The following is a 16,480-nucleotide window of genomic DNA, read 5'->3' as shown; positions in this document are numbered from 1 at the left end:
TGTGTTCGTGGATCTACGTACATAATGTAAGAATGGCATTGTTTCAGCAATACTGGTTGTAACTAAAGCCCTACATGTTGTGGTTGTACAGTAAATACAGTGTAGAAACAAGCACAAGATGTCTTCTCAGTTTTAGCTGTTTAGTGGTATTAATAAAAAAGTGAGCCGATGAGAATCCCTCATACTTGAAAGTGTCCAAACCTTCAGATTTTGTGATTCTTGTATGTGACAGCTTTGTAAGAATTCAACAAAAAACAACACAGGCAGCTTTTTATCAGACATATATTAAAAATTTTAATCTATTATTGAGAAATGTTAAGGCATACCTACAAATGTTTCCTTTACAAAAGTTCACAGCAACATCAAATTGGGTCAACCAGCAAAAGCAAGGCACCTTAACAGAACCGTTTGTATTTGTCATTCATTATAACTTAAATGTAGAGTACATCTTTGGCACCAAAAAAAAAAAAAAAATAATAATAATGACACACGTATGAATGGAAAAACAAAACAAATATATTAACTTCTCTCACTTCAAATAGCCATTTTTGTAAACACATTCAGAAAAAAGGAGAAGGGCAACAACTCGACCAACACGATGCACTGACCAGCATGTGCAACGTGATGGGAAATATGGCCGACTTTAAAAGTTGAAGGGGAATAGTTAAATGTGAGGTTGTTTGTGTCAAATACTCCTCTTGGTAATGGTTGTCCACGTCAAACCCAATATCACAAGCGCCAATGCGTCTTCAGAAACTCACTGACGTTGAATTTTAGCAGCCTTTCCCCGCTAAAGAAGCACAAATCTGAATTGTGGCACATTCCAGTTAAATTCAAAGCACATTCCTTGAAAACAGGGGTCTACATTCAGCAAAGTTCAGTGATCCTACATCACGCAGGGAGAAATAAATAGAAAATTCCAAGTTAAGTACATTAGGCTGCGCAGAAATGTGAGATACTTGAGTGATGGAGCTGAATATAACACAGGGATGGAGACAACAAGTAGCAAATGCAGGCCAATTATAGTTGACCATTTCGACGCCCTTCTGGTAGAACCGGTTACCACGGCTCGGAAGAAATAACCAGTCCCAGAAAAGGAATCATGTGGAGAATGTCTGCCATTTTAACAAGGGCTAGGGGGTCAGACTTTAGATAGCCTTTTTCTTTAACGGGAGCATTCCCCTAACAAGGAATGTGAGAAGATTAGCTCCAGTGTGTCATCGGAGGGGAGCGAGACGCTTGAGGCGAGTCACTATCTGAGGGCCCCCCAAACATTAACCCGGGATCTGGAAAAATTAGACCCCAGTGAAACGCTGTCAATCCTCTACAGGCTTTTTTAGGCGAGAAATGAGCAGGCTCGGCATTCAGAGGAAGTTTTCAAATCCTCCACTGAGCTGCGAGCAGGGCCTTTGAAAGGACGAGCAACTGTTCATTTACACTTGAGCTGTGTTGTTAAGGAGAATAATCCCCAGACATGAAGGAGGCCTAATTTGAGTGAATTCATAAATAGTCACATTACTTTTAGAGGTCGTGGTAATAGGGATGCTACTGGAAAGTCACAAAATACAAAGCAGAACACAAACTAGCTAATCAAGAAGAGTACGTCTTTTGTGTATAATTTAAAAAAAAGTCTTATCACAAAATGAGCAGCATTTACAAATATAAATATAATACATAACACAAACACACACACACACACACACACACAACATATGCAGATGCAGAGTTTGAAGCCCAGTTCCTTTCGTAATGCAGAATACTGTCCAGAGACCGTAGCGGACTCCCACAGTCTGGAGAGGAAAAGCTCAGCTCTCCCCCACAAAGTGTGCCACTGTCTGCGCTGGACTTCCAGGAAGACTTCCCACACCTCAGCCGACGCTCTCGGACATCATTCAGTCACACAAACTGCGGCGGCCGCTCAAATGAGGATCTCGACCATCTCTGCGTCCGGCCCGTTGATGCTCTGTGACGTCTGGAGTGGCGCCTGCTGCTCCTCCGAGGTGTCTGCGGTCCAGGTTAGAAATCAGCAGGTTAGAAAAGTAACGACGGTGTCCTAAAGCAAAGACAACCTCATTTTCAAAGATGCAACCTAATCTCTTTTATTTTTCCTGATAAAGTTTTAACGGTCCTGTTTTAGAGCCACGTAAATGCAACTACAATAAGAAGAAAGTTGGTTTTTTTTCCATTATCATTAACACTAAACAACAGAAGAATAAAGTAAATATGTTATAAAGAAAATATTGATAAAGTTAATATGTGTGCTAACATTAATTTATATGAATGGGTTTTTCTGAATGTTGTCTATATATGTGACTATTTTATTTGATTCGCAAATCTGCATAGCAAATATATTTCTCTGGACTCTTTCATGCACTCTTTTGCAAAATCAAAATAAGACATTACAAATGTTTCTTCTCCTCAATCTGGCGTAATATTGCCAACACATTCGTCAGTTGTCAATGAAAAGACAAACTCCTGAAATGAATTAAACAACAACCTATGATGTGGTGACTTGAAATTGTTAACATGACTTTGAACCCACCGGTGGTAGCCTCTGCGACCCCCTGAGGCGTCGGCCCCTCTGCTGTGAACTGGGGCTCCTGAGGGGCCTCGTCACTCTGGGTGCTGGAGTCTCGGCAGGGGCCCCGGACAGCGACGAGCGGCTGGGGCTGCAGCGCAGCGACGACACATGTCTGGTCATCCGAGAGGCTCTTCGCTGCAGACAGACAAAGAAAGGACGCGGCTTAATTACCAGCTTACATCCCACATTTACACACCCATGAACATCTGCCCTGGCGGAGTTCTTCCCATGACTATTCTGGAGGGGGCTATTCTGGAGTGCGAGATGATCTGCATTCCAGTTTAAAAACATGTTGTCTATTTAAACAACTACGGGCAATGTATACATTCTGTCTGGTGGCACTAAGCGATCCACCAGTTGTCACTTGATAACATGTGACATTAAAGCATAAGGCGAAAAAACACTCACCTTTAGTCTCCTTGCTGCTGGTCACAGTGTTAATGGAGGGGACGGATCTGGCCGGACGAAGGCCCTGCTTCTCCAGCTTGCCCTGCTCCCACTTGGAGCGCTGGTGTAGGACTTTGATCACGGCATCCTTCTCCAAGAGCTGAGCATAAAGTACGCGCATCCTAAAAGACACATAGAATATACGATGAAACCTCCAAACAATAAGCCTGAATGGGCCATGAAGGAAAACCAAGAGCAGCTCAAGATGAGTACCTGTTCTCCATCTCTTGATGTCTGTGACTGGACAAAGGCAAATCCTGATTGAAGCTGCTGTTTGGTGAATGACGTGGTGAATTGTTGATGATGGTTGTGTCTCTGAAGGGAAAACAGAGGACTGTCAAACTACAGAATCCTTGAATGTCTCTCAATATCTGTTATCAAGCGATGCCTTTGTCCCATTCGACATAAATCTTGGTACCTCTGTGCCGCTGCAGTGGCTGCTGCGTCCATTGCAAACTGCCTCATGGTGCTCTCCTCCAGGTACTTCTGCTCCCACTTAGTGATGTCGGCCTCCAGGGCCAGAATACGCTCCTCTTTCTCTCTGAACTGCTGCTGCAATGTGGTCGAGCTCGGCTCTGAAGACGTGGGGTCTACTGTTCGACTCAGCAACTGAAAAAAACAGCAAAGTGAAGTTGTCAACAGCCATTTTTGACATTTTGTCTAGTTTGTCGATTTGCAATAGGAGGATCTTTCTGGGGGTGTTACAGGTCAGATGGAAATACGAGCATCAAGCAGGGATTTTAAAATCTGCAGTAGTGATGTGATTGCTGTACTGGGTCAACATGGTGAGGCTGGATGGTAAAACAGTTGTACTTTTGGCTATTGTCATGAATTCTAAGTATTATATGACTATATAGGATTACTGTTGCAATAACACATCATCATAACCTGCCTCACTATGGCCTAATTCCAGCTGAGTGGGACTGAAATGAAGAGTAGAGGAACACTCCCCGAGAGAAACCAATTGAAGTGACAGACAGCTGAAATGGATGAAGTTTGTTTGGTTTTGGAGGCTGAATCCAAGGACTAATGTAGTTTCTGATTGTTTGGCGATGCTAAGCTTTCCTCACTGGAAGTTTATTCTGAAGCCAGAAGATAAATAAACGCATTCCTCAAAACACTTCTGACTTAATAAAGAAACACAGGCTTGAGTGGTTCGTCTCCTCACCGGTTGCGCCCGCAGGCTTTTCAGCTCCTGCTCCAGCCGGGTGCGGAGCCGCAGCTCCAGAGCTTCCCTCTTTTCACAGGCGGCCTGCAGCTGGCCCAGCGCATTCTGCAGGCGCTCCACCTTCTTCACGTAGGCTCTCTTCTTCTGCAGCTCTTCCTCCAGCTGCCGGTTACGGGTCTGCGCTGAGGACAGAGCCTGCTCCAGCAGCTCCCGTCTCCGCTGGGAATCCTCGCCGGACACACGCAGATGCTGGATCTGCCTCTCCAGGCGTTCACGCTCACGTTGCTGCTCTTCATCTGAGGGACAGAAGAACGACAGGAAAGTGAGCGGAGGTAAGAATTTAAGTGACGTGACCATGACCAAGATGTTAGGAGAATATCACCTTTTGAAAATAATGGGCGCTGCAGAGTAGTCAAAGGAATAGTAAAGAGACTGTACAGGCAAGTAGGATTTTTAAAGAATTTGAATCACAAGGAAGACAAACGCATATGTACACACATAATGATGCTTGATGGATGAAGTTCAAACGTCCAAAACTATGAAAACTAAGGCTGCACATGTGATACAAGATAATGTTGAGTAATTCAATAATGATATGATTTTCATTAGATGATGCTAATGTTTTTGTATTGTAGGAGATATTTTCCAAACAACAGTGCTCTTTGTCTTGCCCCTAATTTACACCAGCTGGAGCTGGGCTGCTTGTTTTTCCATGAGATGAGAAAGAGATGAGATGAGATGAGATGAGATGAGATGAGATGAGATGAGATGAGATGAGATGAGATGAGATGAGCATTTAAATTTACGAGCAGCAGCATTTCAGAAGTGAAGCAGTTTGGAGACTCTGTTGTTTTTGGGAACTTTCCAGAGATTTCTGTGGTTCTAATTTTGGGTTAATGGTGATGAGATATGAAATAATTTGGGCTTTCAATATATCAAAATGTTTGATTGAGCTGATTCCATAATTTTTGTGATGCCGGTAATTGCACTTCCCGTCCATAGTTAGAACATTTTTTGTGTTGGCAGAGAATGAGCACATAGTGCATGAAGGAATTTCACTGCGGTTCAGACAGTCTTTTGACACATTGCACATGTTGATAACTGTAAATTTAACAATTTATAAAGCAGCCCCACTGAAAACTGTCAACCAATGATTCCCAAAGTTTGTAATGTAGCATAACATAACTGCTTTTTTCCTGACCAACATTCAAAACTTCAACAATTATAGTACCACCGCAGGCAGGAAAATACAAATGTCGATTTTAATTTTTTTATTTAAATGGTGGTAAATCCTATAAAATTCTAAAAGACACACTGAGGAATGACTTCCTGGTGAAATGACTGATTGATAGATGTACGTCTATCAGAAACCAACATTTGACAGTTGAGTTACAGGGCACCGACTTTGCTCGAGATCTTATAAACCCGTAATTAATACACTTTTACATGTTTTTAATTTGCTGCATATTTTAATAAACGATTTTCCGATGTGGAGCCACTTTATCGGGAGTGCCACTTGTAAACGGGGACTGATTACACAACATGAGTGCATGCCTGCGCAGGGAACGCAGACTTCGTCTTATCCACTTACGCACACAGGCATAGCTTTGTACCAGCAAAAGCTCAGGAATGCTTCTAAAGATGTGAAGTAAACAAGCAGCTCAAAATATATTTCAAGTGGTACTTTTAACCAAATACTATATAGAAATTACACACCCCGTTCTTGTATATACACGAGTAGGATTGGCAGAGGTCTAAATAACTATAAGAGACAACATTTGACCATCAGTATGGCCAAATACCAAAGGTTTTTCTGACTAATCCTTTGGATCAGACTTGATGAAAAGTAAGAAGGATTTCTCAACACCTCATTCTCAATAAAACATTCACATCTGGCTGATTATCATTTGGCCACACTGGGAGAAAAATGTCCAAACAAGGAGACGGAGCAAGCCAGGGGTCATGTTGAATTAGACGGGGATGCCCTGAAGTTAAAGACCTATTAGTGGGCAGCATAGATACAAAACAGGGTAGAAAATGAGGCGGGGGGGTGGGGGTGGGGGGGGAGCATTCCTAATGGTGGAACAGCCTGAAATACTGAAAAAAATTCTTGGAATCCAGGCCACATTTACTGCAGCTATGAAAAACGTCTGGCGTTTGAGTGCCAAGCACAACTCTTAAAATTAGCGATAGAGCCATTTGTGTCCCGACATGTCGCTTTGTGTAACGGTGCCAAAAAGAGGAAACCAATCCCTGCTCAACTATTTCCCTGCTATTGTGAAGGGGCTCACAGGAAAGTGTAATTTGTCAAATCTGATCAACCTTTTGTGGAGATGAAAAAAGTGGACAAGACGGGGTTCTGGTAGGAAAGAGCCAGTGTCCCCCAACGTCTGCGGGGATTTTACTGAGAACGATGAACTTTTTTCTTTGACGATATGACACGTGTGCTTAAAAATCTGTGGTGTTACACATTTAGACTTGGTTAAACATCTCATAAACAATCTCTCTTTAAGGTAATTGATAGTGTAACGTTTCAACACTAGGAACTATTTGAAAGTCAATTGAAAGTTTTTAGTATTTTTTAAGACTACGAACCGCCAGTATGTGATGATTATCCATCATAGACTTTATGGGTTGTGTAAAACTGAGCAGAATTGCACATATTTCATGACTCATATCTTTAAAAAAGAAAATCTAATTTAGATAGATTTGACTAGATTTATGTAGAATTCGGTAGAACTGTAACATAAACTATTCAGTACAGCTGTCCTACTATATATTGTGATATTTGCAGACAAGGCTGTGTCACATTTTATTTGTACTGTGATTAAATACGGTGTCACAGTCTCACATATTTTATCAGTTTGACCAAATAAATGCAGCAATCAGGTGAACTTGTACAACATTGGAATATGGGATTCTTTTTCAAAGCAAAATGCTAAAAACGCAGAGTTTATGTCTTGATATGAGAGTATTAAAGTATGCTTTGTTATCCTTCACACAATATAATAATAACAAATCCTACACAAACAGCACCAGGTGTTGCATTACATTTTTATCTTGTTCTCTGTGATTATTTTGTTATTTTGGAAGAAACATAATTCTTATTATTACAAGACAGACGAGTACTCACTTTGCTCCAGAAGTTTCACAAAGATGTGCTGCTTCTGGTCTGTGCACTCGGCTTCCTTGGCCACTCTGTGTTTTGTAGCAGTGTCAAGTTGTTCTGTGAAGATTACCAAACGTAATTCTGTTACACACAGTTCTTCGGTTACATCTAACAGGTTTTCCTCAACGGTTCACAGATACATACCTCTCAGGTCTCTGTTGAAGTCATGCAACCTCTTAATCTCCGCCTCCAGTTTGTTCCTCATTGTTTTCTCCAGAGTTTCCCGCTTGGCTGAGCCTTTCATCAGGGTCTCGTAAGCCTCTGATATCCTTTGAATCTCCAACTCCAGCTGAGAAGAAAATGTGGAAAGAAGATCAGTTTCTGGGAGAAGAATCTCCCCATTCAACCTCCTGGACTGTGATGCAGATGCAAGTATGAATGAGACTAATTAGTCATCTCTACGACCACCACCCGAAGGCAAATGGCTTTATAAAGCGACGCGCAACTGAATGAAGGAATCAACATTCCTGAGTGAAGGCTGGTGGGTCCCAGGTGTCAAGACCCTCCAGACACTGAAACCGTGAGTGAGCTCTTAGCACCACTTCGACGAGGCGAGCCAATCACCGGGGATCTCTCTATGAGAAATCAACTGCCAGACAACTTCTCATCTTGGCATGTCTTGGCAAGAAACAGTTTTGTTTTTTGTTTTTCCTATGCCATCTATGAGCAAGTATCTCCAGTCTGCACTTTCATGCCCCTTCTTGTCTCACCTTCTGCAGTCTGGCGGCCTTTTCCGCATACACCTCCATCTCCGTCCTGAGCCGCTCATTCTCCCTTATCAACGATTCACTCGAAGCCGAGTTATTTCCCGAGGCTGCGATGATGCTATTGTGAGCGACCGGAGGCTGAGCAGACACATACTCGTACCTGTGGAGCGGCAGAAGTGAGTCGTTTGAGTCAAGAAAGCAGAAAGGAAATACTGAACGTAATGTGGAGGTGTTGATAGGTTTTCTTACCTGTGATGCTCTGAGTAGAAAGGAGGAGGAGGAGGGTCTCTAAGGTACTGCCCGTGCACCTGAGAGTGGCTGACCATGTATTCAGGGACTCTGGCACAGTAAGGATAGTCCGGCGGTGGCCTTTGCTGGCCTCCACACAGCTGAGCTCCTTGTCTGTCCGGTGCCACGGCCATCGTGACGTTATTATACAGCTGTGGATAGCTGTGTGAGGAGCTCATAGCCACACAGTCTCTCAGTCCTTTTCTCTCCAGGGAGAGCTGCATGAGCCTCTCGCTCAGAGATCGAGCATGCTCTCTTTTCAGATCCCACTGCCGCTCGCTTCCCATCACGTCCACACCGGAGCCTTCCTGCTCCATCTGTCCTTTCTGAGAGTTCAAATATTGGGAATGGGCTTTGGCCTCCTCGTAGGTGGGCAGCTCCTCCCCGTGGAGCTGGTACAGGTGACACACGGGGCTCTCGGAGTGCAGGAAGTCCCCCTGGTGCTCCTGGCCTTGGGGCTCCTGTCTTGCTGACATCTGGATGTACTGGGTGTCCTCTTGAGTCAGGCTTTCAAGTGAGGAGCGGGGACTGCCCGTGCCTCCCCCGCCGCTGCTGCTGCTTCCACCACCACCTCCTCCACGCAGGGCCTGCTGCTGGATGGCTAGGAGGGTGCGGGTGTCTGCCAGGTTTCCGTAGCGGAGCTGCTCTTGGATGAGACGGTGCAGGACCGTTCCAGATGACTCCTCAGCAGTTCTCATTTCAGTCAGTGAGAAACAAGGTTGTTTTTTTTTTTTAAATAGTTGCACAAGTCTTATGGTGTGGGGAATCACAGATCTGCGAGAATAAAACACAATCTTGATTGGCATGGGAAAACACTTCAGTTATCGTTCATCTAATCAGCTGAGGTTTTTGAATTTGTTTCTCAGTCATGAGCACCAAACACAGCCAGCATTCCTCTCCTCATTCACAGCTTATCAACTCTTCTGTTTCAAGCGGTAAGTGTAGGAGCTGCTGGAAATACCCTTAATAGTGATGTCACAACAGATCCAGTTTTATTACCCACATGCACTAACACCATCATTTTCTCCAGTTAAACGAGGGAAATTCACAACTGCCAACACATTATTCGGAAAGAAAAAACATCATGTTGTGTGGTTGAATCTAATGAGAGCATATTGGTTCAAAAAAATAGATAATAAAAAAAAAGATTAATCTCACAGAAAAGTAAAATATACACATTTTTCTCAATATTTGCCGAGAACGTTGCAAACGTTACTTTTCACATTAAAATCCATTTAGTTCTGAACCAGCTGCACTTTACGCTTCGACGCGTAAACACGCAGGGAGGAAATCTACGTAATAAACTTGCTCGAACGTGATGTGAAACTCACCAAATCATAGGTGTTTAGTGCGAATTGAATATCGCTGCGCCTCTGCGGGAGTAACAGCACGGGTTTCCTTCGCTCCTGCGCTCCATGTATTCTCGTGTTGTGAGCGTGTGTGCGCGCGCCGCGGGCTGCAGCAGACTGAGGAGCGGAGCTGCGAGCCTCGAATAAATAACTGAGAGCCGATTGTTCGCTGCGCCTGGAATGACTGGAATGTGAAGGCTCCAAGTCCCTGTGGGATCAAAAGCAGAGCAGAGGGGAGGAGGAGGAGGAGGAGGAGGAGGAGGAGGAAGAGAGAGAGAGAGAGAGAGAGAGAGAGAGAGAGAGAGAGAGAGAGAGAGAGAGAGAGAGAGAGAGAGACTGAAGTCAGCGCAGCAGCGAATCCTCAGCTGGCTGTAGTGTCATGTAAAAGAGCTCGTTTTTTTGTGTGTGTTTATGTGTGTGCGTGTGTGTGTGTGTGTGTGTGTGTTTGCGTGCGCGCGCGCACTTTACCCTCAAGGAATAGTGACCATGGGGAGAAAAGGTCCCCATTGGATAAATCAAAACATTAAGCACCGAGGAGGGGTCTGTGTGTGTATACAATGTGCATATAGGTTCCTTGTTTCTGGGGGAGAGGTGGGCGGAGGGGGGGTCTTTTTAGTTTTTATAAAGCACTTTGTTGGAGTCTGATTGATCAATACAGGCAGAGCCACCAGGCCAGAGAAGAACTTTCCATCCTGCACCATCAAACTCAGCATCCTCTCTATTCAAGTGGACACGTTCATTTTATTTACATTTTTCGTTCTCTGTGTGGCTGCTATTAGCAGCTCTAACAAGAACCTTCCCCGGAATTGTCAAAACAGTTCCATTCCTTGTTCCAGGTTCAGGATTGGGTGAAACCAGAGGGTCAAAGTGTGGGAGAAGGTATTCCCCTCAGGAGTTTTTCCTTTCCACAGTAATCTTTGCTTGCTCATGTGGGATTATTGTGTATTCTCTGTAAAAGTGCCTTGTATTTAGCGCTATATAAATAAAGTTGAATTGAATAGAATTTAGTTAAATTGAATTAACCCTCAGATTCATTCTGCTGCTGTATCCTGCCAGATACTTCTTGTATGCGCCACTTTGAGAAACAATGTTTTCAGAATAAAGGCTTGGAGTTAAAGAAAAACTGGTTAATACCAAGTTTCAAGTAAGTTTCACGTCAGTATAATGTTTGCACATGCCACAGAAACGTGGGAGACAGTTTCAAAGGATTTTAAGCCCAGCCTCACATTAAGTAAAACAAAATTTTAGATTAAGGCCTCGTTTACACAACAATGTTTTCAAGTGAAACACAAAACTTTGGGTGACCGATCACACAGCAATGGTGTTCAAAGCCACTGAAAATACAACTTCTTGAGACCGGCTTGAAGGTGGAACCTTTCAAAAACTCTGTCGTCGTATAAGCAGGTGAAAACGCAACTTTTCTGAAAACACTTGTGCGCCGTGTGCACTCTGTGTAGCTGTCGGAAATGCTGCTATTGTGCACGCGCACCACGGCTGTAGTGAATAGTTGTTCTGCACATGCTCAGTAGCTGGACAATAAGAACAATGTTCCCCCCAGAGTGTCATGACTCCCAGTTAATATTCTCCTGGACTTGATGGTTTTATAGTTCAGTCACCCGTAATAATAATCCAACTTGATCGTCTGTCCACTAGAATGTCCGTGTTCTCCCATTGTTAATGTTTGTAGCGTTTTGTTCTCTGCATGCAGGTGTGTCACTGGTGGCCCAACATGAAACGACATCATTTTCACAACCCTGCCGTGTAAACACAAAACGTTTCTGAAACATAAACGATGCATTTTCCCTTGAAACGTTGTCGATGTTAATGCCACGTAAAAACATCACTGTGGCATATTTGGATAATCCTTCATACAATGATTTAGAGACGGATCCTATATTTTTTTTATTGTAATAGAGGAATAGTTTGATGCCATCGGTGAAGCTGAATGTCAAAAAAACCTCAGTATTGACATAACTTTTGACTTTTTAACTTTTTGGTTTCCCAATTTAAACATGAGCCTCATATTTGTCTTTCATCTGCCACTTTTTGGAACGTTAACTTCATCATAGGTACCTCATTTTATTTATGTGGTCATAATGTTGTGTTTTAAAAAAAATGAATTCCTTTTTAAAAAAGGATATATAAATAAACGCCATATAAATGGATCAGATCTACTTGATAAATCCCCTTAATGACAAACTGGTTATTGTTTTTTATTTAAGTGAATGGATCAGTAAGAAAATACAAACCTTCAAAATATAGTGAATCACTTAGAAATGATTTGGGATTTGTGTTGTATCGAGAATAATGCTAATTGCTGTTTTCTAAATGACTAAAACAAATATTCACTTCGCTGTAAGTCCAATATCAAAATAATTTTTTTTTTTAAAGTTGTCTTTAAACTTTCATGGTGCTCAATGTTTTAATGAAATATGGCGTCACTGCCTTACAGATATCTTAAACTTTGAAATGATTGGTGGCAGTGAAACTACGTAAATATAAAGAAAATATTGTAATTTATGCAGAATTCCTAATTCATAGTTAGTGATGAGGTGGCTTGTGAGATAACTTCTGCCACTTTATGTCAGAAGCTGTAAACTATATAGAAAAATAACTGCTATTTATGGATATATCGTTATTATGTAGAGCAGCCTTTTGTTTGGATGTGCCTGGTAAATATTTAAGCCGTGGCCCGTGCCAGTTAATTGCAGAGTGTGTGTCTGTGTGTTTGTGGACACGGTGGGATGAGGGGTGTGGGGGGGGGGATGGGGGGGGGGGGGGGGGGGGGGGGGCATGCTGCCCGCCAGCTGTCCGTGGACCGAAATCCCCTTCCCCTTCTTTAATAAGAGCTCTGAGAGATGCATTGTTCTCCCCCAAAAAGCAGACATGATGGGGGCAGCCCTGCCATCTGCTGTTCCCCCCTCCGCCACTAGCATCAGCCATACGCTGCTTTCACACTCACAGACATGCGAGGAGGGTGGATGAAGACCCTGGGATCTGCTGGCCGCGGGGGGCTGGGCTGCAGCAATGTTATTGAATGCAACATTTTTGTTTTTGCATGAAAAGCACCATTCTAATGCGTGTTTTTGAGGTTTGGGGGCGGGGGGGGCAGAACAAGTCTCCTCTTGTTAAAGCGATGCAGTCAGCAGACAAACTGCAGGTTATCGTGAAGTCCAATCGTTCACCAGGAAAATATGCTGAGTTCCATGTCAGTTTAAGTCCAACAGTCGGTAAACAACTGAGAGAATCAACAGCGTTAACAGGTCATCATGCATCTGGATCGTATACTGTAGATGTGGTTTGAACCACATGATCATATCGCTCATCAATGTAAAATGTCTGTTTTGTGTGACTGATATCACACATAATCAACTGCGAGTTAAAAAATTTGGTTAGCCTCGTTTAGCACAATAAAAGAAACGGAAAACTACTGGCCAGGCATACAATACACAGTAAAAATACGAAGTGATTAGATATAAGCTCGTATGTTGTGATTCAGTGGAAACACACCATGAAATTGTAAATTGTTTGTTTAATTGTTTTAATCAGTTGTGGTGTTCTCTTAACCCAAAGTTGTTACTGTAGTCATTGTTTTCCGACTAAGAAATGAAATTACTTCTTCAAAAGATTGACTTTATTTTGCAAGTGGACATAGCTTTTTTTTGGAGGGGGATGTTAATTTATCAATCCCTCTCGGGGAAAACATATCTCCACATAGAACCCATCCTATGCCTACGAGTGGGCTGAGTACCAGGAGTTACTGGGGGGGGTCTAGAGCCTTGCTCGGGGACAGTGATGCCCTGTCAACAGTGGGATTCAAACTTCAAGTCTGCTCCTCTAACCTCTAGACCAACAAGCTCTTCAACCTTGCTCCTCTTGCTTGAACTGAGCTGAGCTAACCACCTTCTGGATTGTCCATCATGGACACATTTTTTTTTTCAAAGACGTTTACCTTCATGAAGGTGAAGACAGGAGATGTAATATCTGAGTCATTGTTCAGGTGTAGACACTGTTGTAGGCGTTGGTAGATAAAATTCATGTATGTGCAATGCTGTGCAGTACTGTATACTGCTGTATGTGGCTGCACGCGAACAATGTACACTGAGTATATTACTGTGTAACTTACTCAGATAAAAGTAAAAGACGTGCAAATAGAATTGACAGTCTGGCTTCTCGGCATAGTTTGGTATCCCTGTTTTATATTTCTTGACCCATGAGCTGCTTTAATGTGTGAATGTTTCTAAGTATTGATAGAGGACGAGTTATAGATAATATTGATATCTTTTTGTCACATCTTTTTAAGTTTGATCAGTTTTCTCATGTGACCACCAAGTAATGTAGGTACCATCGAAGCAGTGTCGTTTCCTTGAAGTCAAAGTGTTCATCCAACCAGAGCCTCATTTCACTGAAGAAAGAGAATTCCATCTGTATTTATTATGAAAAAATAGTTCCAACCAAGATGCTAACACTTAATACTACGAATACTTTGCTCCTATCTGCGCTGAGGTTCGTTCATTTAATTGAGAAAAGAGAAAGGCATCATCGACGATGTGAAATATCTTCCTAAAGCTCCGAGCAGCTCATTTTACACCATCGCTGTGGAAAAACCTGAAGCTTAGCCCCACTCCTGTGAGTAAGAACTTTGACTGCTTTCCACTGAATTTGCAGCGCAGCCACGTTGAGGAGTGACATTTAAGATCAGCCATTTGAACCCGTTAACGGGCACGGCCTGGGCTGACTGGGTTAACACAATGCAAACCGTGATCTGGGAGCGCCAGCCTTGTTATGTGAGGTGGGACAAGCCAGGCGCTTCAGCAGCTCCTTTTGTTTTCCTGCAAAGGAGGAAATGGCCACATTCCTCACATTACCATGTGCATGGGGTCTGACGGAGCCTCCCCTCTGCTGTTTTACTGGGGACGACAGGAGGGCACCCAGCAGCCGCTGACATGTTCTTTTAATGGGGGTTTCTGCAGTGAATAACCCCTCTGCATGGCTGTCCCATTTCATAACCTCAAACCTGCTCTGACCAGACAATAGCCATGAATGACTTATGGGTGCAGAAGAGAGGAAAAAAAAAGAGTGAGCTGAATATACAGACGTGGGTCAAATTAAATCTGATGCTTGTTTGTTGTTACTCAAATGGAACACAGAGATTGAAACCATATAGAAGCTAATGTAGGGATGGGGAGATGTAATTTGTGAGCACAGCAGGTAGAGCACTCTCGCTTCCTCACACCAGAGCTCAACAAATGTCAGCACCCTGAGGGATGTGGAACAAGCCATTTACATAAATTTGACTTGCTGGTCAAGCAAGCAGCAATCTCTGGCACCTGGTGATATAAGAAATTCCTCATCACCCTGAAGGTAAACAAGTGACGCTGAACTAGTGAGGAACTCTAAACAGGACTACGCCTGTGGGCGATGCTGTTTACAGATAAGGAAAGGACACATATTTTCCTGGTGGCTTGCTGCTGCTGCTGAAGCTTTCCCCCCACATAGACTGTGATGGGATTCACGTTCTCCCCAAGGGAATATTAAGCTTCTCTCAAGATCTTCCATTTTGTACGAGCAAGTGCAAATATGCCCAAAAGTAATAAAGGACAACTTTGTCAAATACTGTGTTGATGATTTGTGACATTTACAGCTGTTGGCTGATGTTTAATCCCTTCAGTGATCAACCTGAGGATACAACTCCGTTAAGATGAGATTCAACTTAAAACAGGACAACAAGGAGCTTAAAGCTCAGTGTATATTTTAAAGGTTTCATGAACTATGAAAAAAAAAGTATTGAACTGGAAAGTATTTGACAATGTTTAGTTAAAAAACATCACAAGTGGTTTGGAAAAAATACGATTCCACAAAATACACAATGCCTGCGACTTAAATACAATTTACACATCAACTGCAATGCCTGATGAATCAGAATCTCGCAGTAGATCGGACTGAAACATGAACCAATCAGCCTTTGGTAATGTAATATTTATTGTACAATACATTAGTTGAGGTATATAAAGACAAGTTGAGGTTTGAACATAAATTAGGCCTTGGCTTCAGCCTGTACCCATTTCGGCTACAGAAATTGTAAAAAAGAAAGAAAAAAATAAACGTGTGCATGAACTTTTAAGTACTACTGTATAAAATGCACAAACACGCACAAAATACACTTTTTGCACTGTAACTGAATCAAACCATTCATTTATAAATGATAGTTTGGGTAAAAGCAAGTGATAGAGAGTAGAAGTCAGTTATCAGTTGCCTTGAAACGACAGTTGTAAGGCGATGGAGCCGTGCAAGCTGAAGTTGTGCAAAGGCAGAGAAACATGCTGGACGGGCAAGCACAGATAACACACATGCACACCAGCAGGCCTTGTTTACACAACAACAATCAACTGGAAAAAAACATTGCTTTTCTTGTTTTCAGGTATTATGATAACAATCGCCATTCAATTAGAGATGCCAGAAACACAGAAATGTTCATACCAGGCCACCAGTCGCTGCTTCGTTTTTTGTATTATAACTGTAAATACATGCAGAAAGTGAACAGTAAGCTGTAAACATTCAACCTCCTTTAAACCGTCTTTCTTCATTTTTGTGAAAAATGCGTCTCCACATGTGATCCAGATGATTTTGTATTATTTGTACCCTTGATTGGAGAAACACTCCAGAATCTACAGTTGTTATTGTCGAGCTATCGGTGTAGATGCAGATACATTATTTATTAGAATCACAGTGCATACGAAGTAGAGTGTTTCAGAAAACTTGTGTCGTGCA

The 16,480-nt window shown here is 42.6% G+C and overlaps 1 protein-coding gene across 1 annotated transcript; it reads right to left on the bottom strand.

Annotated features, from left to right (window-relative positions):
- Nucleotides 1–273: 273 nt before the first annotated feature.
- On the bottom strand, nucleotides 274–9,807 carry amotl2a (angiomotin like 2a). The gene is made up of 11 exons (XM_080472813.1): nucleotides 9,692–9,807; nucleotides 8,322–9,134; nucleotides 8,076–8,232; nucleotides 7,510–7,654; nucleotides 7,330–7,422; nucleotides 4,197–4,492; nucleotides 3,447–3,637; nucleotides 3,242–3,343; nucleotides 2,990–3,150; nucleotides 2,543–2,716; nucleotides 274–2,004 (listed from the first exon to the last, which is right to left on the bottom strand). Exons 2-11 carry the CDS (start codon nucleotides 9,056–9,058, stop codon nucleotides 1,919–1,921), a joined length of 2,142 nt encoding a protein of 713 aa, XP_080328939.1. The 5' UTR covers nucleotides 9,059–9,134; nucleotides 9,692–9,807; the 3' UTR covers nucleotides 274–1,918.
- Between the last annotated feature and the right edge of the window lie 6,673 nt (nucleotides 9,808–16,480).

The sequence above is a fragment of the Lipophrys pholis genome, assembly GCF_963383615.2.
Source record: "Lipophrys pholis genome assembly, chromosome: 10".
Taxonomy (NCBI): domain Eukaryota; kingdom Metazoa; phylum Chordata; class Actinopteri; order Blenniiformes; family Blenniidae; genus Lipophrys; species Lipophrys pholis.
The sequence above is the reverse complement of the archived record's forward strand: the minus strand, read 5'-3'. Positions and strand labels throughout refer to the sequence as shown.